Source organism: Ciconia boyciana, chromosome 7, assembly GCF_034638445.1.
Source record: "Ciconia boyciana chromosome 7, ASM3463844v1, whole genome shotgun sequence".
Taxonomy (NCBI): domain Eukaryota; kingdom Metazoa; phylum Chordata; class Aves; order Ciconiiformes; family Ciconiidae; genus Ciconia; species Ciconia boyciana.
In genome coordinates, this window is record NC_132940.1 from 1112396 (window position 1) to 1138387 (window position 25992).

A 25992-nucleotide genomic window follows, 5' to 3' on the forward strand; every position below is an offset into this window, starting at 1 on the left:
ATGGAAAGTTGTGCTCTGTATTAGCAAAGCAAAGCCATTAGCTGGATGTTGAAATCCTAATTAAACAGGATTTTGAGTACTCAGCTCTGGACGTCCATATTAGCTGGAGCAAGCTGCCTACTTTGAATGGTTGTGATCCTTGTGATACTTTTGCATAGTAGGACAGATTTGATTTATTTGTTGTTATTGGAGTCTTTAATAATCAGTGTAATTTATAGGGACAAGTGCATAGAATCCTTTTACATTTTTCATTTTTATTGATTTCTGTAAGCAGAGATATTCAGGGTGGTAATAATGTATTGTAACATAGTGTGTATGTCACTGTAACAGTGGAAACAGAAATATTGAGTCTATTGCTGTGATTCCATGGCTGAAGTTATGGTAAAATTTTCACTTGGACCTTTCTTAGTCAAATTAAATGCCCTAACAGGGAACTGGCATTCATTTGGCACTCAAATACTTGCTGGCCCAGAGATTACACTTGGGGCAATACTATAGGACTTTAAAACGTTATAGATTCCATTATTAGGACAATGCTCTGTTGAAAGTGCTGCTTCTGTTAATGAAAAGGCACGGGGTGATCCTGTCATCATCTCAAGGTTATGCTGGGCTGAGCACGTTGGTAAAGCAGAAAAACTGACTGCATTTTTCTTGGAAGAAATCTAGTTTATAGGTAATACAGCAAAGGGTGAGAGGCTCAGTACCTGAATACTTGAGAACCGCAAATGTCGTATAGAGCAGTTCTGTAACCATTTCAGAAATAAAACCTCGCCTATCTCTCTTTAGGTTGAACAAACACTGGTTTTGTTGGCTGAAGCCTTTAAGAGCACTTGGAGTTGGAATAGTTCTAGCTATAGGGTCAAAACACTTCTTTGTTGTTGATATTGTTTTCAAAAGCCGCATCAAAATAATATTAAAGTTGCAAAGTTAGGAACCCGGAGCAAACTCATTTTTCTCTTTTTGTGCATAAATGGTAAAATAGTCTCGAACCCCACGGTAACAGCCGGTGCTCTGGGCAGGGTGGCAGCCAGCAGTACACGTCTGCCGGTCCTCCCTGGCTGCTCCCCCCGCAGCTAGGCACTCAAATTCTGTTAGAAGATGCTGCCCGCACTGTCCCTGGTCGGGTATCCAAAACTGTTGGGCAGGTAACAGTTTGATTGTAATTTGGTGTTAACTGTCTGTAAAATGTGAATATTAATAATCCCATTAATCCTCATTAATACTAATGCTTCCCGTGTCACTGGAACGTCATGAAGATTAAATCATACCACTCGCAACACGTTTACGTGCGATGGGAGCAGTTCTGCAGAAACGTGAGAGAAGACATTAATAATGTGGAAAGCAATTCCAAGTTTAAATGTTAGATAATCATTACTAATTTCTAGGCTACATAGTGAGAACAAAAATAAATACTGAATAAATACCTACAAACTGAGTTAATTCAGGGAACAAGCCTTTATTCATTTGAATTGAGTCAAGTCATTCAAAAGTTGCTCAGTACATATTAGCATTCAGTATAAGTAGAAAACCATTTTCCTGAGTAAAACCAGTATGTGATCGGATAACGAGAGGCATCCCTCGGTGTACAGGAACACGCGAACGCATTAGGATGGTACTCGTGATCTAAGCTGTCTCAGAGCTGCAGGAAGAAATGCGTGTGAGTTGAGCATGACGTCTGGACAGGGCACGGGGCTCCTGCAGGTTTCCTCCCTGGTGGGTCCCTCGTCCTTCCTCTACCTGCTGCATCCTCCTCCTCCTCCATCCACGGAGACTGGAGCCCAAAGCAAAGGAGATCTTTCCCCCGCTGGTCCACGTGTGCAGAGACCAGACCTCCTTCTGACCCACTTCCATCAGGGAGCTGGAGAGCGTTGCTCCTCAGGAGGGGGAGCCGAAATAGGGAAAGATCAAATTAAATGCCGAGATGCATCACACAAGCTGGTATAATCACAAACTGGTAGCATTTGTCCTCGAACTTCTGAAAGCAGTCTCTGAATCTTGACAAATTGTTTGGGAAATCTGGGGGGAAGACAAAACCCCGCACTTAGTTTTTAAAAAGCAATCAACAGAAGACCCCAGAAAATATAAAAAAGTGGGCTTAACTGTTGACCTGAAAAAAGTCTGGAATTAACATGTTAAAAAAAGGGACTCTCATAAACGATAGATGATAAACGAGCAACATTCATTTTTAACGCAGGCACTATGAAGGACCAGTCTAATTTCCTTCTCTGAGAAGGTAACTCGCCTCCCGGGAAAGGTCAGGCAGCAGGTGGGAATCGCATCTTGACGTTAGAGTGATGTTCACACAGTCAGTCCTGGCTTTCTCTTCCAAAAATTAAAGAAAGACAGCCCAGATCAAATTGCTGTAAGGGGGGTACACAGCTTGTTAAAAATAATACTGAAGGAATGATTGTCAGTAATTCACTGTCTAGCGGGAAGACGTATCGAATGGGTCTGTCGTGATTCCAGAAGGATTTAATACGGATTTCAATAGATGAATTAGGTGATATACTAGCGAATACATCTATATAATTTGCAGGTGACATCAAAGTGCAAGTACTTGCGACAACAGGCTTCAAATTCAAAATGATGGATTTCAGAAATGGCCTGGAATCAATAAGATGAAATTCAATAAGGACATTGCAAGACAGCAGTTTTAGGGAGAAATCAAATACACAAATGAGTGGAAACTACATAGGCAGCAGTGCTTCAGAAGAGTTATAGTGGGCCATGTATTAAATCCGAGCCAACAACATAAATACTGCAGGAAAAGGGCAGCGGTCATCTGGAGATGCAGTGGCTGGAAGGACCAGAATTGGAAATGGTTTGTACCTGTTCTGCTTTATCTGTCCATGACGAAGTCTTAGCTGGAATGGGATGCCCAATTTGGGGAAGAATCATTTTTAAAAGTTTTAGACAAGGTAAAGAAAGTTCAAAGGAGAATAAAAACTAAATGCATAAAAATAAATAGTAGTAGGAAATATAACAACCCAACAAAAATGTGGAAGATTTCATACCTGTAGACAGGGAATTCTAGCAGGTTCAAACAAATTTTCAAATACTTGCACAGTTATTACAAAGAGGACACAAAGGGCAGGACAAGTGTTCAGGAAAACCTCCCAGGAAGGAGGTTCGGAGTAGGAGGAAATTTCCCGTTCTGTGGGCAGACAAGAGCCAGAGCAGGTCGCCTGGGGAGGTCTCTGCTATAAGCTACCAAGCCAAGGTAAGACTGACACATGTCAGAGATGTCTCCGATATTCTTGACTTTTCTCTCGGAACAAAGGGTTGAAGTTGTTGATTGATTCTGTTCCTTTCAGCCCCATTTTTAAGATTTCATTTGACAAAGTACAGAAGTTTTTCCTAAGCGCCACTGGCCCACGCCACTTTTCAAGTCACGCTGACCTTTGAAAGATTTGACTTTCAGCTTCCCAACAGTTAACACTTGACAGCATCTTTGAAGTGATATGACTACGGATGCTGGTGTTTGTTATCACCAGGGGAGGTACATCAGCTCTGCGGGCAGCGGCATGCAGCTGCTTCGATGTGGAAATCACATCAGCAGTGGGTCCCCAGGGGGCACGGGGATTGCGTGGTCCTTTCTGTGGGGCTCTCCGGTGTGCAGGGAGATGTGGAGAAGGGAAGGGGAAGCTGATGCCGTCCGAGCAGGTAGCCACAGGGGCAATCGAACGGCACGTTCACGTCGTAACGGGTGATAGTGGGCACGTAGTGAGGAGTAAAGGACAATGAATCGCTTTTCGGATAAGAACAAGATACTTAAAATGCAAAGTAAGCAGAGACATATGGTTGGGATTCAAAGAAGGAGGAGTGATGCAATCAGAGAACTGTCAAGGGAAATTATTTTAATAACTATATTGGGGATACAATGTAAATCTGTCATCCAGCCCTACTGGAGACAAATCGAACCCATAAAATTCTCCAAAAGAAAAAATGCACAGTTACAAGAAAGCATCTTGAATCATTACAGATCTTTTATACAGTTCATGTGATAGCAAGAGTACCAACAAGTACATTATTGTTTATCTGCCAAAAACTTCAAATATTCTCATTTTGCCTGTAAGGATTACTGATGGTGTTTACCTCTAATTTTCTATTCTATAAATTTTTTTCTTGGTACTTGGTATGTTGCATAAAATATTTCAGTGCAAAGCTCTATGCCTACTTATGTTTTAATTCATCTTCAAAATATACGCATACCAAATTTCAGCATTTTACCTGTTTCTCGCTTCTCTCTGTCCTGTTTCTATTTATCCATACAAATAAATGTATGTATATTTTCTATTTATACATACATATAAATGTGCACAGCACTGTCGGCAGTCTACAGCCTGCACACCCCAAATAAGCAGCCTCTCCGTTTCTCTAAGACTGAACACAACTGTTGCTTTACCTATAACGATATGGAATGGGAAATACAAGCTTACTCTGAATTGTTACATTACATTGCTTTTCTGGCTTGACCAAACTATGATTTTCTCTCTGTTGGTTTTCAATTGAACCTTGTAGTATATAGCTTATTGTCCAAAAAGAAAGGAGGAATAGTGGGGTTTTAAGGAATAATATGTGTATGTCCTCATATAATAGTTAGCAACTTATTGACACCTTCTGGAGAAATGAGGACAGTGTAGCTTATATCTAATGGCAGGGGAAGACGGAAAGGATTTAGAGTCTTCTGGGCAGACTGTAATGACTAGGAAGCAGGCTGCTTACAGGTAACATGTGAAGCCATCATACCTTGCACTTTAATTACAGGGAAGGGACCAGAGGACAGCAGCCCGAGTCAGCGGGCACCGTGCTGGCTCACGTAAAGCAGTCACAGGTTAAACCTGAGATCTGACTAAGCTGGCTTGGGGTTGGGAGGCAAACTGCTTGTTTAGAAAGCCTTGGAAAGCGTAGGTGTCTAATGGTACTGCACAGATGGAAAAGATCTATATGCGCTTATATTTATACATTTTTGCTTGTGTATTATTGTCCTCTTCCAGTCTAAGTCTGCTTAACCACAGAGAGAGGTCTTCAGAAATTTCCCGTGCATCATGAGATTTTTGAGGCGTTTTGTTTTATGCAAATTTATTCAGATTGTATTTTAACTGACAAATGTTTATCCTGTTCCACCCGGTTGTTCCTTTCTTACCCTACGTAAACAATTTTCTTCTTGTCTTTTCTTAGTGATCATCCCCCTGGAATGCTGGCATATAAAATTAATAGAGGGGAGTCATTTTTTTAACTAGATTGAATGTTGTATTATTTTGACCTTTGACCATTTTCATATTTTTAATCAGTCTTCTTTTTTGGAGTACCTATTTTCTGTAACACTGTACCATTAAAATCACATTATATTCCAGGTGTGGAGATAGTAAATGTTCGAATTCACTGAATTGGAATGGATCTTCAAGAATAACCTTTGTGTATAATCTTTACTTACATTTTTAATGAATTACAATAACTTCATTAATCAAACAATATCACTGCTACTGCATATAAGACTTCTGCATTGATTACCTGAGATAATGCTTCCCAGAACCCCTCCTAAGATTATATTTAGCTCTTATACAGAAGCAGTTGCGCAGGCACGACACCAGTCTCCAGTGCCGGACAGAGGGTTGGCGTGCTGGGATGTGCGGGAGGGTCTGAAGCAGAGAAGAATCCCTCTTACAATCAAAATTAAAAGTAAATTTGACATAATTTGCCTAGGAAATAATTAAATAAATCACATATTTAGTCGTCTGTAAGATACACAGAAAGAATCCCTGATTTTTCAGAGTACTTTCATATCAGTGTGTGCTAAATTAGCTTAAACAATGCAACTAAAATAGAATATCGTCTGTGGCTCAGACCTTTTACTTAGACAGCAATCAGTCGCCAACTGGGAAAACTTTAGTTTTAGCCAGTAGGTTGTTGCTTTTTTCTTTTTTTCACATTTACATGATTAAATCCTTAGCAGCAGTTTGACTGAAGAGCGTTGCTTACTGGAAGTAGTTTGTGATATGTCTGAAAGCTTTTCCAGGTAGTGGGAAAAACAGTGTGTGAAAGACGGAAGGTGGGAGTCCTGCTCTGCAGCTTCTGTACGCCCGAGGGACGTTTCACTGCGACAGTCCGCCTTCTCTTTAAGAAGAGAAGAGCATAAAGACCTAATCCCACAGACACAAATCTCATCCCCATTTGCACAGAAAGAATTTCCAAATAAAATCATTCTTTTTCTGTCCGTACTCTGACAATCTTTATTTTGGATGAGGGATTCTTTCTGAAGCTAGAAAGCGTCCCACTCGCGCCTGCAAAAGGCACACGCGTGCTGATTTATGGGATATGATTGCTTCAAGGACTTCATGGCTTGCAGAAACATGTTTGTCTAATTTCCTTTCATTTCAGTTTTTCATACCAGAAAGACAGAACACCGCATCGTCCCATTACAGTGCTATTAGTAGCAGGAATCAGTAAGGTTTTTTTGTAAATCAAGTGCTTTGCTTTTCATTTTAACCAGTTTCAGTTGTGCTTTAAAAAGTTAAGAAGAATAATTAGATAATCAACGAAAAAGTATCTAATTACTCCTAGCTTGCTAAGTACAGCTGAAATTGTGGTTAAAAAAACCAAATGTGCTCGAGTTACAGGAAAATGTATTCAGCCAAAATCAACACCCCTTCCACAGGCTGATGCAACGGAGCAAACATTTAACCGGCCTTTGGAAGAGGCTGAACGCGGCACAGCTGCAGCCACTGTAGCTCTCGTGGTTGGGGTCGGCACCGCGACACCTGGGCGGATCTCCCCCAGCCTAAACGGGGCTTATCTTCGGGATCGATGGTGGGTGTCTGTTTAGCCAGCGAGACTGGGATGGGATCGCCCCTAGCCCTTGTTCCCTTTGCTGGAAACTACTCAAAGGGGCAATATGCTGTTTGGGGACCTGGCGATCTGCGGATGTCAGTGCACCTGGGAATGGCTTTCCACTTCAGGGAAAAAGATGGAAAGCTTTGAAAGAAAAATAAAATATTGCTAGATTTTTGATTCAATAAGGTTTTTCTGATTTCAAACTAGATTTTTGCAAATCAATTAACAGAAATGGCAATTTTATTTTCTACATTTCTTCTGCTTTACAAAGCATCAAACTCCTGATAACAAATCCATCTCGAGGCAAAGAATATAGCTTTTCTATTTCTGTATTTTCTCAGTGATAAATTGAGTACAGTAATGAAAAAATGTAGGAGAGTGATGAAAGGGCTGCAGAGAGAACAAGTGCTCATCCTTTCCCTTCTCTCTGCATTTACCAAGTGAACAATATGAGTCACAGAAAATAGGGAAAATCTATGGCATCAGAAATTGAAGAATTATTATCTGCAGAGTCTGCTTCTTCATTGATGGAAAAATGGTTGCATGACAAAATAACTGTGGGTAAGAGATGAAGATCCTTCGATTTGCTTGGAAAAAAGAAAGCTGTCATGTTCGTCTTTCAAAGAACTTTCAGCATCATAACAAATTTTGCCCATCAGCCTTCATTCAGAGCACATCCTTCCCGCTTCGCAGAGCAGGCCCTGGTTGCGAGGTGAAACTTTGGGGCTGCTGTCTGCCTCCCCTTCTGTGGTAACTTTGGGGTTTAGGCCAACGTGCTTGTTCCAGAAGCACCACGCTGGGAGACCCATCTCCATCCCTCCTCGGAGAAGTGGAGGTTTGTTTCCAGTTGGGGGCCAACCTCTCTCATACATGATAAATACATTATTTTGCTGAGCTCTTTTGCTTCCTGTCTTTGAGGAACATGGGTGGACCATAAGCATAAAAGGTATTCGCGTAACAGTGTAAAAGTGGTCCCTGAAAATCCGTTAGCATTTATAACAGGAAAAATCCACCTGATATTTTAGCCTAATTTTTGTTAAACTTTCTAAATTTTACTAAAATATTTATGAAAAAGTATTCAATTTATGTAGTTCTTAGTTAAATGTTTGGATATTCTAAGTGAAAATCAATCACAGTGATATGATTGATACATAGTTGGTAAGATTTTCTTAATCTTTTACGCTCATTAATTTTAGTAATAAATTTAGCCCTTTTGTAAGGGCTCCCATTACTTGAAGTTTTATGCAGTGGTACTCTCTGAATTTATAAATTTATCCCGATGCGCATGTTATGAACGGCTTCTTGGCTTGGTAACAGTCCTCCAAGTAAGATGCAAGCGTCCCTCCCCGCCGCCTGCCTCTGCTCACGTGCGGCTCCACCTCTGCTGGGGCCATTGCCCACAAAACCTGCGCGAGACTCTGAACCTTCAAGAAGCGGCGCGTGGCGAGCACGCAGCCGAAAGCCACAACCTATTTTTGGTTTAGTGATGCAGAGAAAACTCTTTGCTGCGATGAATCAATAGCAAAACTCTCACTGACTTCAGCAAACCTCTTAAGTATAAATTCACTTCTCATTCAATTCCCATATTCAAGGCATGGCTCATTTTAAGTTGGTTTTGACAAATCCGAATAGATTTACTTATTTGAGATATTGCTGCTGAAGACAAATAAACTGTTCTAAAGTGACCCTCCCAGAGTCTGAGGACTGTCGCTGCACATCGCCATCGTTAGCAGCTCGGCAGGGAGCAGGAGGGACGGCACCCGTGCAGGTGACACATCTGCCACTGCGGACGCCTCCCCACGTCTCTCGTGCCTTCATAAACTTTTACTGAGGTTAAAATAGAGCAGTACCTTTGAGAAGTGACCCTGCCACAAGCGGAGCAGGTAAAGGCCAATATTTCTGTGCTGAAACGAATGATTTAGGAAAAATCTTGTAGATGTGAATCCAGCTGTGTCAGCCTTTAACCAGCCAGCATCCGCTTCCAGGCACCTTCCTGCCCCGAGACTCCAGGATGCTGTTGATAGAAATACAATAGATAAAACAGATAGAATACTTGCTTACACATTTTTTATTTCATTTTCCTTCTACTTCTGCATTAGCATCTTCCTGTCGCAATGTGGGTCTTTTTTTTTATAATTTCAGACTGGTATTCAAGTTGGTCTAAAATAAATTGATCACTGGTAACAGATAATATGTGATAATAAATTTCTAGTTAAAACATAAAGGATATTACATTAGTTTATACAAATTATGGTTATACTGCTAATGATAGGTAAGAGGAAAAGAGATTAATCAAAAACTTACCAAAGTACCAGTTTCATGAGGTTTTCCTCACACTTTAGCGTTGGCATGAACTGGAAATAAATGATGAATCAAGATATCGCCATTTTTCTTCACAGCCCACCCATCATTTATTTTATCAGAACCAGTGTGCCAATGCTTCTTCTGTGTACAAGACAAAGTGTGTTTAATTAGCAAGGGGTGAGGACCTTTAGGCAATGCTCTTCAATCAAACTGCTGTTAAGGCACTAATCATGTAAATGCAGGAAAAAAAAAGTATTCTTAGTTTTCCCAGTTGGTGACTGATTGCCACCTAAATGAAGATTTGTGCCACACTAGCACAGGCTGTTGTCTGCTTCTTTATATTATTTACGCTACTGATTTAAAAACTGTATTAACTATACGCTAAAAATCATGTATGTTTTGGGGGTATTTTACAACTTACTAAATATTGAGCTCATCTTATTATTTTATTTTGTCAAACATGAAAAAATCTGTGTGTTATCTTCGTGCAATATTTTATTACAATGGGGGGGCTTCAGCTGGACAAAAAATGATGCTACCTGGAAAGTCATCTAGACGGTTACCTGCATTTTTATGCATTCATAAACAGTTAAATTGGCCATGGCGGGTGCAGGTGGGGAGGGAGGTGCTTGGACTTTTTGCGTTATTCCTGCTGGGCCGTGCTGAGCTGCTGCAGGCAATGAGCCAGCGCTGCCGCCTACACCGTCTTGTGAGACCGTCCCACGATCGCAGGTCACGCATTGCACCAGGGTTAATAATCTGTGAGCTGCCTTTGGAGTTACACTTACAATGCATGTCTGAAATGCTCCAGAAAATGCAAACTCTTTCTCTTCCTTCCATTAACTCTTTTCAGCAGCCATAAGGAGGCGAGATACCATGGGTCAAGACTGGCACGATAATACAATTCAGAGGCATCGATGTGTAGGAGCAGTACACTGTTGCTGGGCATGTGGGCAGTTAAGTGGTTGCGTAGATGAACATGGCTTGAAAACTTCTGAACTCTTATTTTTGTGTAACTTGCAGTTTCCACTTATCCTGGCTTTCAAGGAATTTCCTTCCCAAAGAAAAACCTCATTTGCCCTTGCCTCAAGCTGGGAATTTGGGATGGGATTTCATCCATGAAGGGTTTCTTCTCTGAAACCCAGCCCCTTTAAAATGCAGCAATTTAAATTTTGCTTTAAACTCAACAAACTGCATACAAATTTCAGTCTTTGCTGTTGATCTACTCTTGCTCATCTACTGCTGTTTGACAATCTTAATGTTGGCGGCTACTGTTTCCTGGGACGTGCCCTTCATCGCCTTCGTGGCCCTTGCCTGGACTCGCTCCACTCCCTCCGTGCTTCTCTTTTCCAGGGGGACCCAGCCCTGCACCCAGCACTCCAGGTGCGTCTCACCAGGGCTGAGCAGAGGAGGATATAATAATATTTCTTGTGTGGCAACTCTAATGCATTCTGAAAAAAAAAAAGCATATAGAAGTGGAGCAAGGGGGTTTTTTAAGTGTTGACAAGTGATTTTACCACTCTAAAAAGCACAATTATCTTTTTTTATGATAGATACTATCGTGCAATATGTTCAACTATAAAAACGGTTTTGTTGGAAATTTTTTTTTGTGATGTTTACGGTTGTTTTTTATTTTAAAATAAGGTATTTTAGATGTGGCATTTAGAGGTGTTTAGGGGATCAAAATTGCTTACAGGTCTGAGGATGAAAATGGTGTACGTTTGCCAGAGAGGTGGAGGATTTATGTAGATATAAATCATTTTAAAATCTTGACAAAATTAAGGGCGTTTTAAAACAGTGAAACAGTTTCTTGCTCCTTGGAGCATTTGAAGCACGCTGATTTATGGTAACATGAATTTTGCTTTGTAATACTGTGACTTCCATTCACTAACCACGTGACTGATCGTAATCTGTGTACAGTCCAGCCTTTAAGAGGATTCTTTGCAATCCTGCCATTTTTAGTTTGGGGTCACAAATATTTGGCATCATCTACTTTCTCTGTAAAGCCACTGGTTGGGGGGTGTCCTCTCCCAAACCACACGGAAGCAGGCTTGGATTTACAGCTGGGCTGGGTGTCAAGAGCAAGCGACGGAGCTTCACAAGCACGTACAGACACCTCCCTGGCTAATTATCCACTGCGCTGAATTTGCAGCATTAGCTGCTGCGTGGGACCTCAGCCAGTGTAATCTCCTGGAAATAAGTTACATCTGTTTCTGCTAATTAATAAACCTCACAGTAGTCACAGTGGTTTGCGTTTGGCAATATTATTGCTTTTTTGTTGCTTGGTGATGGTCGTTGGTGAGCTCTGCAGATGGTCGAATAGCCTGTTGAAGACCCTGCTAGCTGTTAATGCAGTCCCCCTCTTTTCATTCACATACGGTTCGAATGTATTACTTATTCCTAATAACCACATTTCAACCTGGGATTTTTTTTTTTTCCATAAAAACTTTCCTTTGATTAACTGTCCTTTTTTTTTTCCTTTTTTTTCCCCCCACATTTGAGTGTTATGATTGTGTCTGGTCATTCAGTCACAAGTTGCTTCATCCTTCTGACTAAAATGGGAAGAATAAGATAAGGAAAGAATAGGAAATTAGGGGCTTCTTACCAGAAATCTTCATGCAAGTGCATATGCTAAAATTTGTGAAAACTTTTGGAAAACAGAATCATTTGTAAAGCGGAAGGTTTTCCAGATGCTGGAGGATCTGATGATTGCAAACTGAAAAGTCGTATAGATTCTCAATTAGTGGCAAACAGAGTTCATCACTGGTTTTAATAACCCTCATAAGCACATTTTAATTTTTCGATGTATTTGTCATAAAAACTAATTATCATGTCCAAGCCATAAAAGGAACAATAATCTATTTCTTATGTCATGTTAGTGATTTCTAGATATTATACAACTTGATGAAATCAATATGCATATTAGGAAAGCAAAGCAATACATTATTCTGTCTGCAGAGAGAAATCAAAGTTTCACCTTATTTTTCTCAGGACCTACAGCAGACAGCTCAGCGCACAACGGTCCCTAACCTGTCACTGCAGCAATGCGGGGCTCAGTGGTGCGGCCAATGGTAACCCCACGGTGAAAGGCAGCGTCCTTTGCTGCGGGCAAGCTGTCCCCTTGCCGCAGGGGTGAGAAGCCTGCGGTGGGTGTACCGCTGGCCCGGGCTGCGGTGGCCACCTCGGGGGAAACGTCTCTTGTGGCAGCCAGGTCCGTCCTGTGCGCCCATCGCTGCCACGGGAGCGAGCGGGAGCGAGCCGGGAAGCGAGCCGGGGACCTGCTGCCGTGCGTTCGTGCAAGGAATTGCTAGGGATTATTAGCCCAAGTCAAGACTTGATGAGTGTTTATCTGTGATAAACGCCTCAAAAAACACCCCCACACGTGTATTTTGCATTTTCACAGCTAAATTTAGAAAATTTTTGAAATTTTAAAAGGTAGAGGTACAGAAAATATTACAAAATCTGCGTATACATGGAAAAAATTGTGTATTCAAAGAAGGGCTCTAGGAAGACCTGGAGGCAGTCACGCTGCCTTAGTGCCCTTCCCAAGGGGTGCTGCGTGCTGGCGGGAGGAGGAGCGCGGTGGCTCCACCACCTTCTGCCGAGGACGAGCTGCCCGCGCTGCCCTCACGTTCAGCCCCGCCGTGCCCGCGCTGCGGGAGGCGTGGGAAGGGGCGCGTGGCTGCCCGGGAGCCCTCCGGGATTCATCAGGTTGGCGGGATCAGAGGGTCATCCGCTCCCAAATGCCAGAGAGAAGCATCTGATCAGGAAAATAAAACGCAGGGAGCCTGAGAAGATAATAATCCCCTCCTCTTCTGAGCTCTTTTTTTAGATTTCGGCCGCGAGTGCAGCTCAGCTAGTGTTTCCTGACTACTAATGGTAACAACTTACATTGAGATAGTGGTTTTTATTATCATCAAGGAGTTCCCAGCGCTTACCGAGCTGGTTTGTACATCCCAAGCAGTCACTCCCGCCCCACGACGCGCAGCGAGGTCTCGGCAGCCCAGAGCAGCGTCACGCCGTCAGGGCGGCGGGGACCCGAAGTGGTGGGTGGCACCGGGGCGGGGGGACGAGGACGAAGCCCGCTTTGAGTGCACAGACCCGTTTGGGCAGTGCTCTGCAGCTCACAGCAGCTTTTGCGAAGATAGCTGTGGGGTCCTTCATGGTAGCGGATGCTGAGTGCCTCCATTTCGCTTGTCTTCGAGGCCTTGAGATTTGGTTGTTATCGCTTGTGAGCTGGTCTGGAGCTGCTTCTCACCGAGATGGACTCGTTCCAATGAATTGCACTTTAGTGGCATCAGGGTGGAATAAAATTATGATTGTTAATATTAACGTTATCATTATTAGTGCACCCTTGCTCTTATAGTAGCTCGCTATTACGGCTTGTCTGAACTTCATTCTCCTGCCATTTGTTTTAATTGCTTTTGGAAACAGAAACAAATTTATTTCTCTGTGTCATAAACAGCCCAAGGGAAAATAAACGTGTCGCTGTGTCCCTCATGCCACACTCTATTGGTATGCACTTCTAATAAAGGTGATTCATTTATTTAACGCTGCAGTGGATATAAGCTTTGGTAAATATTTAAACAAAAGGCTGTGCAACCCAACTAGGTAAACAACTTTTTTAAGTATGTTCCCTGGGTTTTTTTCTGTCCTATAATGTTGACAAATTACTTATTAAAGAGGAGTACAATAACTATTCTCAATGAAGAACTGGAGAAAGGAAAAAATGGAAAATGCTGAAATTTTCCTATTATTGGTCATTTACAGAAGCCTTTCAGAGAATGCATTCATCCAGACACATGAAGGAAGGGGATGGTGGAGATTTACAACTGCATAAGGATGGGTTTGCACATTAGGATCATACTGTAACACTGGGGACGTCGCATTGCCTGCATGACTACCTGAGAGATTGAATTATCTTTTGCTCCTCCGTGTTCCTCTTTTGCTCCATGTTTTTCTCTCAATTAATCAAAATTTAAGTAAGCAATGTAATAGACTGCTTTCTGGACAGAAAATGAAGCTTCACTGAAATGTAAATCTTTTTCCAGAATGTTTAGCATCACTTTAAATTTCATCAGCAAAAGAAAAAATGTCATTCAATTTTACTCATTTGTTTTAGAAAACAAAAATCTTGGGCTTTGATTTTGGTTTATTTTGACTCCCGGAAAATGATCAAAGGCTAAAGTGCATTTAATATTTGATGTGACATGGGCAACTCTTTAATTTGAAATTTGCAAATGGGGAATGGGTCCCAAATCACTCGAAGTATTTCACTGGAAAATCAGACCATCGGGTGGGTTACAGCAAATCAGTTCTGCAGCCTCGCAGTTGCTTGGCCATCACTTAGCAATGACTCTTCAGCACTCAGGTGCCTGCAGGGGTTTCCTTCCCCTGCTCTCCCACCGCAGTGATGCTCTGTGCCTGGCGCCAGTGTTTGGCAGCACCAGGGATCCTGCACCGTGCCGTACCCGACGTGCGCTCCCCGGCACCCGCTGTGCATTGCACGACTGCGCTTACAGCCCCGTTCGCGCTGCCTCCTGCCAAGGGAGGGATTCCCCCTCTGGGGCAGTCCCCCGGGCCCCTCGCTCAGCCCCTTCGCCCCCCTGTCCCCGCAGGAGGGAGGTTGGATAAAACCACAGAAAGCAGAAGTTTAGCTTTGATTGCCCTCTCTAGTTTCTACAAGCAGTCTGTATACCTTGCCCTAAATGGGAAGGCATTCATTTAAAAGCATTTTAAGAACAAATGTCAGGTGACTGTAAAGCGCTTTTCATTTTAGACCCTTGTACAAAATTTACTTGGGAGTTTCATCCGTCTTTCATCCTTGCTTGTTATCTTGTTTCTTATGCATTTCTTTAATCCATATACTGCATAAATGTTTATTCATTGCTATATTTAATTTTTTTTCTGACCTTCACAGTTGCCACGTGGGATGGGTGAAGGACTGTAGTTGTTGAAATGGAGAGTAGCTCTGCAGTGGATTTAATCTCCACTCGAAGCTCAGCATAGCAGATGTTAAAAGCTAAATCTGCTCGTAGATCAGAGTCTTTAGAGGTATCATAAGAAGTATGTATGCAAAATAAACATTTTCAAGTTCTTATTAAATAGTAACTTTCCATTGTGATTATGCATATATATTCTAGCCATAATTAATAAATTCCACAGATTTCATTGATCTGAATGTAATGATCCCTAACAGTCAGTAAATAGCAGAAAAATTAGCAGCATACCAGAAATTATTATTTGTCTCAAACTGCGAGGTTCTAGAAATAGTTACTATAGAAGCCAATTTCTGTCAAGGGAAAGATCTTCCTAGGAAATCATTGATAAAAACAAAATCTACAATTTTTCATGAGCACCAGATCATATTGTATCATTTCTGTAATTTTACAGAATTACATTATACAGCAGGACTGCACTTCTGTGCTTACGTGTGTGTTATCTTAGTTAATGTATGGCTGGTATTCATTTATTTTCTAATTCTATTTTGGAAATGCCTAAATGATGCAACCTGCTCAGTGTCACTGTAATAAGACTTACAGACATCTTCTACTAGATTTTATTTAATTTCCCCACTATAAAACCTAGATTAAAGAAGAGCCCAGTCAATTAGAAAATGAACAAAGCACGTACTTAAGAGAAAATCACTTAATCTGCACTATGTAAGTCTGGAAAATTCTCCATCTTCTACCATGTCACAGTGCAAATCTTCCCTTAGAAAGACTGCAAAATTCCTGATGATAATCCTCAAAAAGAAACAAAAGCGTGCACACTTCTTCTGGATCAGACTTTCCAGTCTTTAGCAAACCCTGGAGAGGGTTTGTCCACTGGGATCTTGTGTCCCTCGAGGCAAGGACGATGGGCTCTGTGTTCTGTACAACGCTGAATACAGAAAATCACGAGGTATAAAAATAGGGCTCAAACACTGTGCTGTAGTCACAGAGCTTCCCGCCTGCGATTTCTTCTTTTTTTCCCTATTTAAAGCTCAGTTGTAGTTCCGTGATAGAGCATCTAACAGGGGAAAAAAGAGTTCGCTGAGATACAGACACAAATAATAAAGTCAGAGAGGAACGTGCTGTAGTAGGCGGCTGGCAATTACACCAGGGGTCTGTGGTGCCGTAGTGAAACGCGGTGGCCTTCCCGTGGGCGCACCGTGCTGCCGGCCGTCGGAAAAATGCTCGTGGGGCACGACGTTGGGGAGGAATCATTACACCAGGGAGTTTCTGTCTCCCTAGTACAAATGCAATAGACCTTACGTGTTTATAACCGGTCTCATGTATAGCATAAACGCTATTATAAAATATTGTACATTTAAATTTATATACAGCTGTTGCATATTTGGGATATAAGAGATGGGGGCATGGATATAATAGACGTGTGCACTCACGTCCCGTAGGCTCCAAACAGCTGCAGGGGCAGAATTGGCGGTGTTGATTTTCCCTTTGGGTGAAAATGTCTGACTCTGGGATTTATGGGAAGGAGTAGGAAATATTATTTAAAGGAGCAAATGCCTTCTGTGTGCACGGGAATGCCAACAACTGTTGTATCCTGTCTGTGCTGATTGCTGCAGGCAGCAGTATCAGAAAATCTGTAAAACAGAAGAAACCTGCCAGGGCTGTGAGGGCCTTGCATTGCCCCCCGCCCCCACGGACCCCGGGAGGGAGGACCCTGGAGCAGGTACCCCCGGGGCCGGCGGCTGCTCCCGGGGAGGCCAACAGTCTGCTGAAACCCCGACGCTCCAAGGGTGTTTATATGCTCTTGAGGGGAGGATTTTGCCTTCTGAGATTTGTATGGCTTTTAGAAATTTGCGTGTTTGGTTGAATGTTAACCGAAGGCTGACTCACAACAGACCAAGGCGCTTCGTGACGCGCTGCTTCACCGGGAGCATCCCTTGCACCACGCGCTCTCTCTGCCCGCCACTGCAGCTCGGACCCTAAACAGCACCTTTTGTGCTCAAACACCGCAGTTAAGTAGAGCTGCAGCGCGTATCGCAGGAGGGCCCTGAAATGTGGTGAACGGTGTTTTGCAAACTCCTGTGCACGTTGCTGTTTGCCTGTTCACAGTCAGAAATGCATAAGCATTTGCACAGATGGATTGGTCAACAAATTAATTCCAGTCCGAAAGAAATGGTCAGTTAAGCTGCTGAAAGCAGCCTCTTCTCTCTCCCCCTCCCACCCCCATATTTATTGCTTAATTATGAAATTGTAATTAGGAAAAAAATCAAATTATCATTGCGGACAGGGAGGTGGGCAGTGCAGCCCAGCATTTGGATGAAGAACTTCAGGGTATTGGGGATTCTGGAAAAGAGGCTATGTAATACTTCTCTTTCACCAAAAAAAGTCACTCTTTTTTTGAAAAGCAAGCATACAAAGATTCGGGTAAGGCAACGTGAGCACAAAAGCTATACGTGCAACACCTGGGAGGGATGAAGCAGGCGATCCCTTCGATTCTGGTGGTAAAACCTCTCTTGCCGAGTAACACTTCTGTATTTACAATCCAATTCCTCTCACGGTTTTTATATGTTCTGTTGGGATTGGCTATATTCTGTATATAAAATGGGATTGATTACATTATAATCTGGAAAGGGAGTTGGCTACCATATGATTTAATAAATATTCCTATAAAAAATGTAGTTCATAACTCGTCATCACTTTTATCTGGGGAAACCTTCTGAAGGAACAGAGCTGTATGTCCAGCCACGTATGTCGTAATCTTGATACTACATAGACTTTGATTGGACATTTCAATGAGGAGAATATATTTTAAGAAACAAGATGGGTGCACTTATGCTGAGGCCCCAGATTATTTACCTGATAATTTTAAATTGTGCTGAAAATAAGACATCCTTTCCCATGTTTGAAAAGCAACAGCAGCTAAAAAAGCAGCTCTACCCTACAGTCATTCCCACTACACTAGTAAGCTTTATTATGCTGCATCGTTTGTGCACACATGAATGTATCTGAGAATATAATTCCAGCTCCTTGAAAATGAGAAATGAGACCCTGCAATGAACTATAGACTCAATGTCAATCCCCTGCAAAATAATGGCACACATAATTCTGGACTCCAGGAAGAAGTAGGAGCTAAAATATGTTGTCAGCCAGAGGCTCAGTCCTTATTAGCATCGATCAGTCAGGCTTCAGGGATAGCAGATCTCGTCAGACAAAGCAGCTCCTCCAAAAAGCCAGGTGAAAAAGCAGGTCTTTGTCAGCCACTGGTGGGGGAGTTTGACTTGGGAAAGTCTTAACAGAGCTGCCATAGTGTAAAACAGAGGATGCCGTTAGACGGAGCAGGCAGGTCCCTTCTGCGGCAGAGCCCCAGAGATGCTGTTGCTCTCCCTCCTCCTGCTGGGGACACCAGTTTTTACCTACAAGATAAGCAATTTTAAAGAGGAAATTAAGAGGAGGTTCCCCTAGTACTGCTCAGGAGGGAATCACAGCTGGATGTGCAACGGGACCAACCGGAGCCTCCAGGTGTTTATGTTACGCCGGTAGCATATGTAACTGGTGCTTCTAACCACCCAGGAGATGTGTGCAGCAAGGCATCCTCATCCCTTCGGTGCCTCCTGCCCGCTCCCTCCCTCCGTCCCTCCGCAGCTGGCCAGGCAGGAGCTGAAGGGATAATAGGAATAATGGTCGGGGTGATAATAACTGCACGGGGAAAGAGGAAATAAAGCTGAGATAAAGTAGTGGGTTTACCTCTGTACACGGCACTGGTAAGACTCTTGCTAGGCTATTATGCCTTGTTCCACTGTTCACATTTCAGGATGATTCAGATATTCCTCAAAAGAGAGAAACAAATATTATCTAGGAAGCCTTACAAAAATTAAGCTTGTGGCGCTCAAATCATCTGCAGAGAAAGATGAAGAGGTGATTTATCACATTGTACGGGTCCTTAGTCATAGAAAAGATACTTGATAGTAAGGGGGATGTTCAGTCTCGCAGACAAAAACAAAATAAGATCTGATTTCTGAAAGCTGAATTTAGTGGAATTCAATTTTGAACTAAGATGCTATTTCCCGGCAGCGAGGGGGTATTTAATCGCTGAAAGTGCTTACCAGACGTGGCAGTGTGAGCATGACCTGGAATTGCCAGGACACGACTAGACAGCCTTCTAAAACATATACTTCAGTCAGGCTTCTGGGAAAATTTCTAGAGCCTGTGACTATCTGAGCTCAGACTAAATTATTCCATGGCCCCTCTGGCCATATATTCCACAAATCTATTAATACAGTTGAATTTCGTCCATATCAAATTCTGTGTTCCATAGCCATGGCTCACATGTAGAATCACTGGGGAAAGATTTTCAAGTTGTTTGCCATTAGAACGTATGGTTTTCTCAAAATAAAAATCTCTGACCGAATACTATAGATTTGGGGTTTGAACACAGTAGGCAAAACCTACCACAAAGAAGGTGAGACTGACAGCCAAAGTTAATGGCTATCCTCAAACAAGGAGGAGAGGGAAAGAGCTGGAGCTGCAAGAGGAAATCCAGGGCTGGGAGCCTGAGCATTAGGGAAAATATGCTGCTTTTTGTGAGGAGAGGACGCTTGAAAAGGAGGTGAGCGATAAAGAGCAAATGAAACCTTATGAGGAGAGGCAGAGGAGGACGAAGCCAACGCTTGCATTAAGCAGCAGAGGAAAGAGTAGACCGTGTTGATCTTTGTCTTGGAAAAGAAATTTTGTTCATCTCTGTGAACGGAATGAAATCCTATTACTTCAATTCTAGATTCCTGCCTACGGCAGGACTGTCAGTGTATTTTCTTTGGAAATTTGTGGTTTGGGAAATTTGATTACAATCGCTTATATGATCCAGCTTTTCTGCTGGATCCTTATGGATCCAGCTCACGGGACCTACAGTAGCTGTGCTGAAGGACCAGCAGTAGAGCATGCCAAGAGCTCCTCATTCCCACTGAAATTAATGTTATCATATTTGTAATGTGTTTTTATCAGTCACACTAATTAAATCAGCATACTGAACAATGAGTGGATATTTCACCCACCCATTTTCTGGTGATGGATGCAGGGAAGAGACTGGACTAAGTGTAATCCTGACCCTGGCACAGCCTGAGCACCAGGAGACCTCCTTTACCTTGCTTTAGTTTGTACTGGCCACCCAGGTGCCGTCGTGGCAGCACAGCAGGCTCCAGCCACGTCCACTATGTTTAGTGACACGTTTAAGGCAAATAAAAATCACCTGGATAAATAGCATTAGGTGGCAGGTGTGAAAAATCCCTCTATGGTACTGCTTCAATAATGCCAGAACGTGAGCAAATCTCTCCCTTTTTCTACCTTCAAAGGTGCAGAACCTCGAATAAGAAGTTTCATGCCGTTGGAAATCTTACACCGTAATATTTACTTATACTGGAAGATATTTCCACAGTTCCAAATAGATATTGCGTCAGTCAACTGTATATATTTACTTGTGAGAAGAACTGTTTCGAGTTATTTGGTTCCTTCACTTGACTTTCTGGAAGTATGTTTGTTCTTGAAGGATAAAGAAATAAGTAGCTCAGATTTAGGAAGATATTTTTGAGATATTGTAGACTGACTAAAGCCACTGCGTATGCCACATTACTCATGATATTCTGCTCTCAGATGGTTTTCTACATTTCAGATAGAATGATTCCTCACCAGCTGTCTTTAGGAAGTAGATTTATTTTTCATACTCCGTACACAGAAATAAGAATTGCTTTCAATGTTTTGTCTATTGCCAAGCTGAAACGTTAATGATATTTAACTTGGGCTGAGACGGGGGAGTGGGGGAGACCTGGATTAGCAACGCCCCGTCTCAGGGCAGGGGGGACCCCGAGGAAGGGTCATGTCACGGCATAGCTGACATGGGGTGGGCATGTAGGTGGCGGCTCTTCACGTTCTCCTTTAGGACAGGAGAGACTTCTGCAGAAGGAATCTGAGTAAGGGGTTCATTGCAGGGATCTGCGAAGAAATCTGATTAATAAATTATCCCTTTACGTGGAAATAACTCTTCTGTATGTTTCAGCTCCTAAAAATGGTCTGTAATGACTGCATGCTTTTTCAGGTCATCAAGTGAAGTAGTGAAGAGTTGATTATCACCTTTGTGAATTAGACTATGGCAAATTCAGAAGTATAGCTCTGTTCAAGTGATTGTGTAAACCTGCTTGAACTTCAAAGGCCGGTAATACTGAACGTCACTCCTTTAGGAATTAAGGAGGGTTCAGCCTTCCCCAGACCTTTGTTTTCCCTAAAGACAATGTTTCTCTGCTAATTAAAAATACATAGACTTTTAATTTTCTTTGCTCACAAATGCGTAGCCACAAGCAAGCACTGAGAATTTCCAGCTTTTTGAAGTCTGTCTGACCCCAGCTCATTTCTGCAACTGAAATACTTGCAGTCACTGGCCCAGGGAAGGGGCTGGAGAACATCTGCAGGTGGAGATCCCAAAGTACACAAAAGCAGTCTGAGCGTATGAAAAAGCTCTGTACTTTTAAAGCACATCGAAGGGATGCTAATAATGTATTCCAGGTTGCAGAGGTGTCTGTATGGGTTCAGATGGTGGGATTTTGGCTGTGACAAATTGGAGCAAACCAGTGAGACAAGACTGTGACATTCAGGAGAGCAGAGCTCCAGTTGGACAGAGACTTTGGTTAGGAAAATGGAAGATCATAAACATTTTTTTTTCTCATTTTTTCGGTGCCCATTTACCTTGCAGAGCACTTTGATTTTAAAGCAATCATTACAGAAGGCTCCAAAACACCCACATGTAAGATCTGTATCTTTTACAGATATTTGTAGAAAATTTGTTATTTATCATATAGAGAATAGTGCTTTTCAGAAACATCAATGGGGTATGCCTTTTTACCGCATTGATTTGATTTCTATATCAAACCGTAAAAATAAGACATGTAAATAAATACATATTTCTTTAGAAAGAAAGATTCATTCTGAAATCCAGAATTCCTGCCTTCATTGCTGGGACCCCGAGTTCCTTTCCTCCCTGTGTAACATCACAAGAAGTAAAGCATTCCCTTAAGGGCAGGCCATTTAATGCTTTCCATCATTTTCCATCCATGTGGAACTCTGTTCTCTTATGCCCAGATGTATAAGTAGTACAGAAAATGGAGTTTAGTGAAGAATTCTGCTGATGAAATGAAAAAAAAAAATCTAGCTTGTTTTTTTCTTAGCCATGTTGTTACTGCAAGCCTAAAAGCAATACAAAGGAACCAAAATAAATGTATTTTAGTCTTCTCCATGAACAGATATTACTCTCCAAGTACACACGGAGTAGATGTAATAGGCATCATTATTTTTAAAAGTACAAGAAAAATTTAATTTCATCTTCTTTTCAAACTGTCATGAGCAAGCTCAACCTTCTCTTAGACAAGAGCATCCATCAGTAGCAGTTTACTGGGAACTCGATAACAATACCTGCTTCGCACAAAATAGATGAAATGGCTGCTTTCTTATCTGCAGCATTTCAAATCCATGGCTGAGCTTTTGCAAACATGATGGAAATAGCTGTGGTCACACCTAAACGAGGCTTTTGCATAGTTATATTTCAGCAACTGCATGTATTTTTATCAGTAATGGCAATATGGGTATCCCAGCTCTCCTCAGCTATCCATGCCCTGGCAGAACTGCACTGATTCAGCAGCTCTCCGTTACAACCTTCTCCTTGTTTCATTCCAGTTTCTCCGAAGATATTCCGTATTTCAAGTGACATCGTTGTGAACGAAGGAAGCAACATCACTCTGGTGTGCCTGGCCACGGGGAAGCCAGAGCCTTCCATTTCTTGGAGACACATCTCTCCGTCTGGTAAGCACAAATATCTGTCACCTGGAGCTTTCCGCAACGTTTCACCAGTAACAGGTTTTGCATTTTCAGTTTTCAGAAGTGTGACAGCATCACTTTTGTATGCCTTAAAAAGTGTGTGCCTCACTAGACTTTTAGAAAATAAAAGCTTTTTCAGATTTCAGCTGAGATCAGTGAAAACTACTACTACTGTAACATAGGAATGTCGAAATAAAGGCATCCTAACTATGAGCTCGCTATAACAGGCTGCAGACATTTATCAAACAATTCCAATTAAAACCAAAACAAGGAAATAACCAAGAACACACAGGGCTCTCTAGAATTAGGCGTGAACGTTAAAAACATTAACACATCATGCAATAGATTTAATTTACTGTAGCTACCATTGAACCTTACAATTATTTCATGATACAGTGTAGTTTATTAGAATGGTTTTATTGAACAAACTAAATTATATGTATGAAAAATTGCAAACAAAATGGCATCTAAAAGTATAGTTTATATTTAATTCCATGTTTCCATTTATACTTTTAATTCCTCATAGCATATTTAAAGGAAAACTTTGAGCTAACATTACAGGCATCTCTGCACTGGTTGACTTGGTGCAGAACCACTGAAGCTGGCTCCCTGCGAGCAAAGCTGGATCTGTCTCGCTCAGAGGTGGGGAGAGCCCCACGCCGTGTCTCGGGGCTACTGGCTCTGGAAATCCTGGTGGGTTTGGTGTTTCTGGAAGGAGACGCTCCCTGCTCCCAGCTGGCTGTTGCATGCAAGACTGGTACTGCACTGGTTCTTTAACAGGGACTCTACAATGATAATTGATTTTGCAGTGAAGGTCTTTCCGTTTGCTTACACAACTTTTATGAAATCCATGTAATTGCAGGGAAGAATGGTTTCATGGACCGTCACAGCTTACCGCAGCGTCTCATAATCCTGACTAACAGTTTGCTTTACAAAGCGAGATCTGAAAAAAAAAAAAACTTTTGACCTTTAAGACAATGACAATAAATCCTGCTTGAAGTGTCCATCAAGGGACTAGGGAAAAAAATTCAGTTGTAGCAAAAAATGGATTTTAACTAAATGTCAAATAAAATTTTATTGGAAACCGTGGCGATACTTTAGAGTAATAGCTTAAAGCATTACATTGCCTACAGAAAGGAGCTGTTACAATTTTCCTGGAGAGAAAAAAAGCAGAAAAGGAGGATTAGTGCACTCAGTATGGAGAAGGGGTCTGAGGAGGAATTAGATCCTCATCATCTTGAATTCAGACAAAATTAGCGCACGTAATCACAAGAGCTTTCAGTGAACCCACTGATTTTGTATCTTGACCAAAGGAGTGAGAATGAGGACTGAGAGGAAAAATGTGATAATTCAACTACAGACTCATTACACTTACCACGATGAGAACTGGAAATGAAATTTGAGGAAAAGACTAATCAAAGATATCGCGGTACGGGGACAGTAAACCAAAGTGCTCACAGTGCAACGATGATGTGCTCTTGCCGAGCGCCTAGCACAGCAAACTGCAGGCAGGCAGGTGTGTTTTCTCACTGCTGAAGACTTAAGGGCAGGCAGTTACAGCCTGTGCTTTGTCTCCCTTCCCTTGCCCAATACCTCCTTCGTTCTGCCTTCTCAGCCCTTCTTGGAAGCGCATATGAATAGCGCCCGTAGGAGACAGCAACGTGCATTTACCATATGCTCACTGTTTCATCCTTTCTGCTGGAGCATCTCGACCAAGTAGTTGGCAGGTAATCCTGCGAATCCTACACAACTGCTCCTTTTAGGATTTTCTCTGGGGAAGGGTGGCGTGTTGGATTGGTTTTGCCACATCCTTTACTCTCTCCCAGGGAAGCGATAGGTTAGATGAAACGCAAACATGGGCTTAACAAATTTGGTCCTTAAAAAAAAAAAAGGAAAAAATCACAGAATTGAACCACAGACTGGCTGAGGTGGGCAGGGACCTCTGGGGATCAGCCGGTCCAGCTCCTGCTCAGAACGTGTCCAGTTGGGTTTAAATATCTCCAAGAAGGGAGATGCCACAGCCTGAGCAACCTGTGCCAGTGTTTGATCACACAGTAAAAAAGATTTTTATGTTTAAATGGAATTCCCTCTGTTTCAATGTGAGCCCATTGCCTCTTGTCCTGTCACCGGCACCTCTGAGGATCCATCTGAGTCTGGATGACTCTGAGTCTGGATCCATCTCCTTTACACCTCCCATCAGGTACAGGACCCCCGGAGCCCTCTGCTCCCCGGGCTGAGACCCCACCTCCCTCAGCCGCTCCTCAGTTCAGGTGCTCTGGCCCCTTCGTCACCCTCGTGGCCCTCCTCTGGACTCGTTCCAGGATGTCCGTGTTTCTTTTGCCCGGGGGGCCCTCAGGACATGCATGCGTAATTCATCGTAAAAGCGGTGGCATACGCGCCTACCTCAAGGATCATTGTTAGCCTGGATCTAATATTGCCTGCCCATGGCAGGGGGGTGGACTAGATGATCTTTGAAGGTCCCTTCCAAGCCAAAGCATTCTGTGATTCTATGACTTACCAAAAAAGAAAGAATACTGATGCAGTTAAAGTTGTTGTAGACACACTTAGTTTCTAGCCCTTTTCCTGGTGATTTGCGCACCCTTCCCTGCCCCGTGGGGGCTGAAGGCCACTGCCTTCATTCTGGTGGGGGGTTGTTATGGTGAATTGTCGGCATCCAGCATCCCTCGGCGGGAGGAATATGATGTTCACGTTGGTGGTTTCTTCTTCCTCCATTTCGGATCCATTTTGGGTCCTTTTTAAATTTTTGCTATATCATGTTTTTACACCTTTGCTCTGTCTTCATTGCTCTGCAGCTCCACATTACATCCTGATTTACTGTTTGCGGTGCCTTCTACGTATGTCCGATACCATTCCTTTGTTCTCTGACACCCCAAAACCCCACTTTGTCCAGCTCCAAATCTGCATTTCTTTAACTGATCATGGGTGAGCTGTTCACAGCCATGGGGTCTCCTCTGCCCGTCCCTACCCACCCCATGCCTGCCCTCCTCTGCACCCTGTCCCGTGTCCCCGCTTCTCAAGCCCCTGC

The 25992-nt window shown here is 42.6% G+C and overlaps 1 protein-coding gene across 2 annotated transcripts in view; it reads left to right on the plus strand.

Annotated features, from left to right (window-relative positions):
- Positions 1-25992, plus strand: part of NEGR1 (neuronal growth regulator 1) — a 302027-nt gene that overhangs the window by 170939 nt on the left and 105096 nt on the right. For both annotated transcript variants that reach the window (XM_072867357.1, XM_072867358.1), the window contains exon 3: positions 22806-22931. In XM_072867357.1, coding sequence (XP_072723458.1) covers positions 22806-22931 — 126 coding nt within the window. The remainder of the gene's footprint in view (positions 1-22805; positions 22932-25992) is intronic.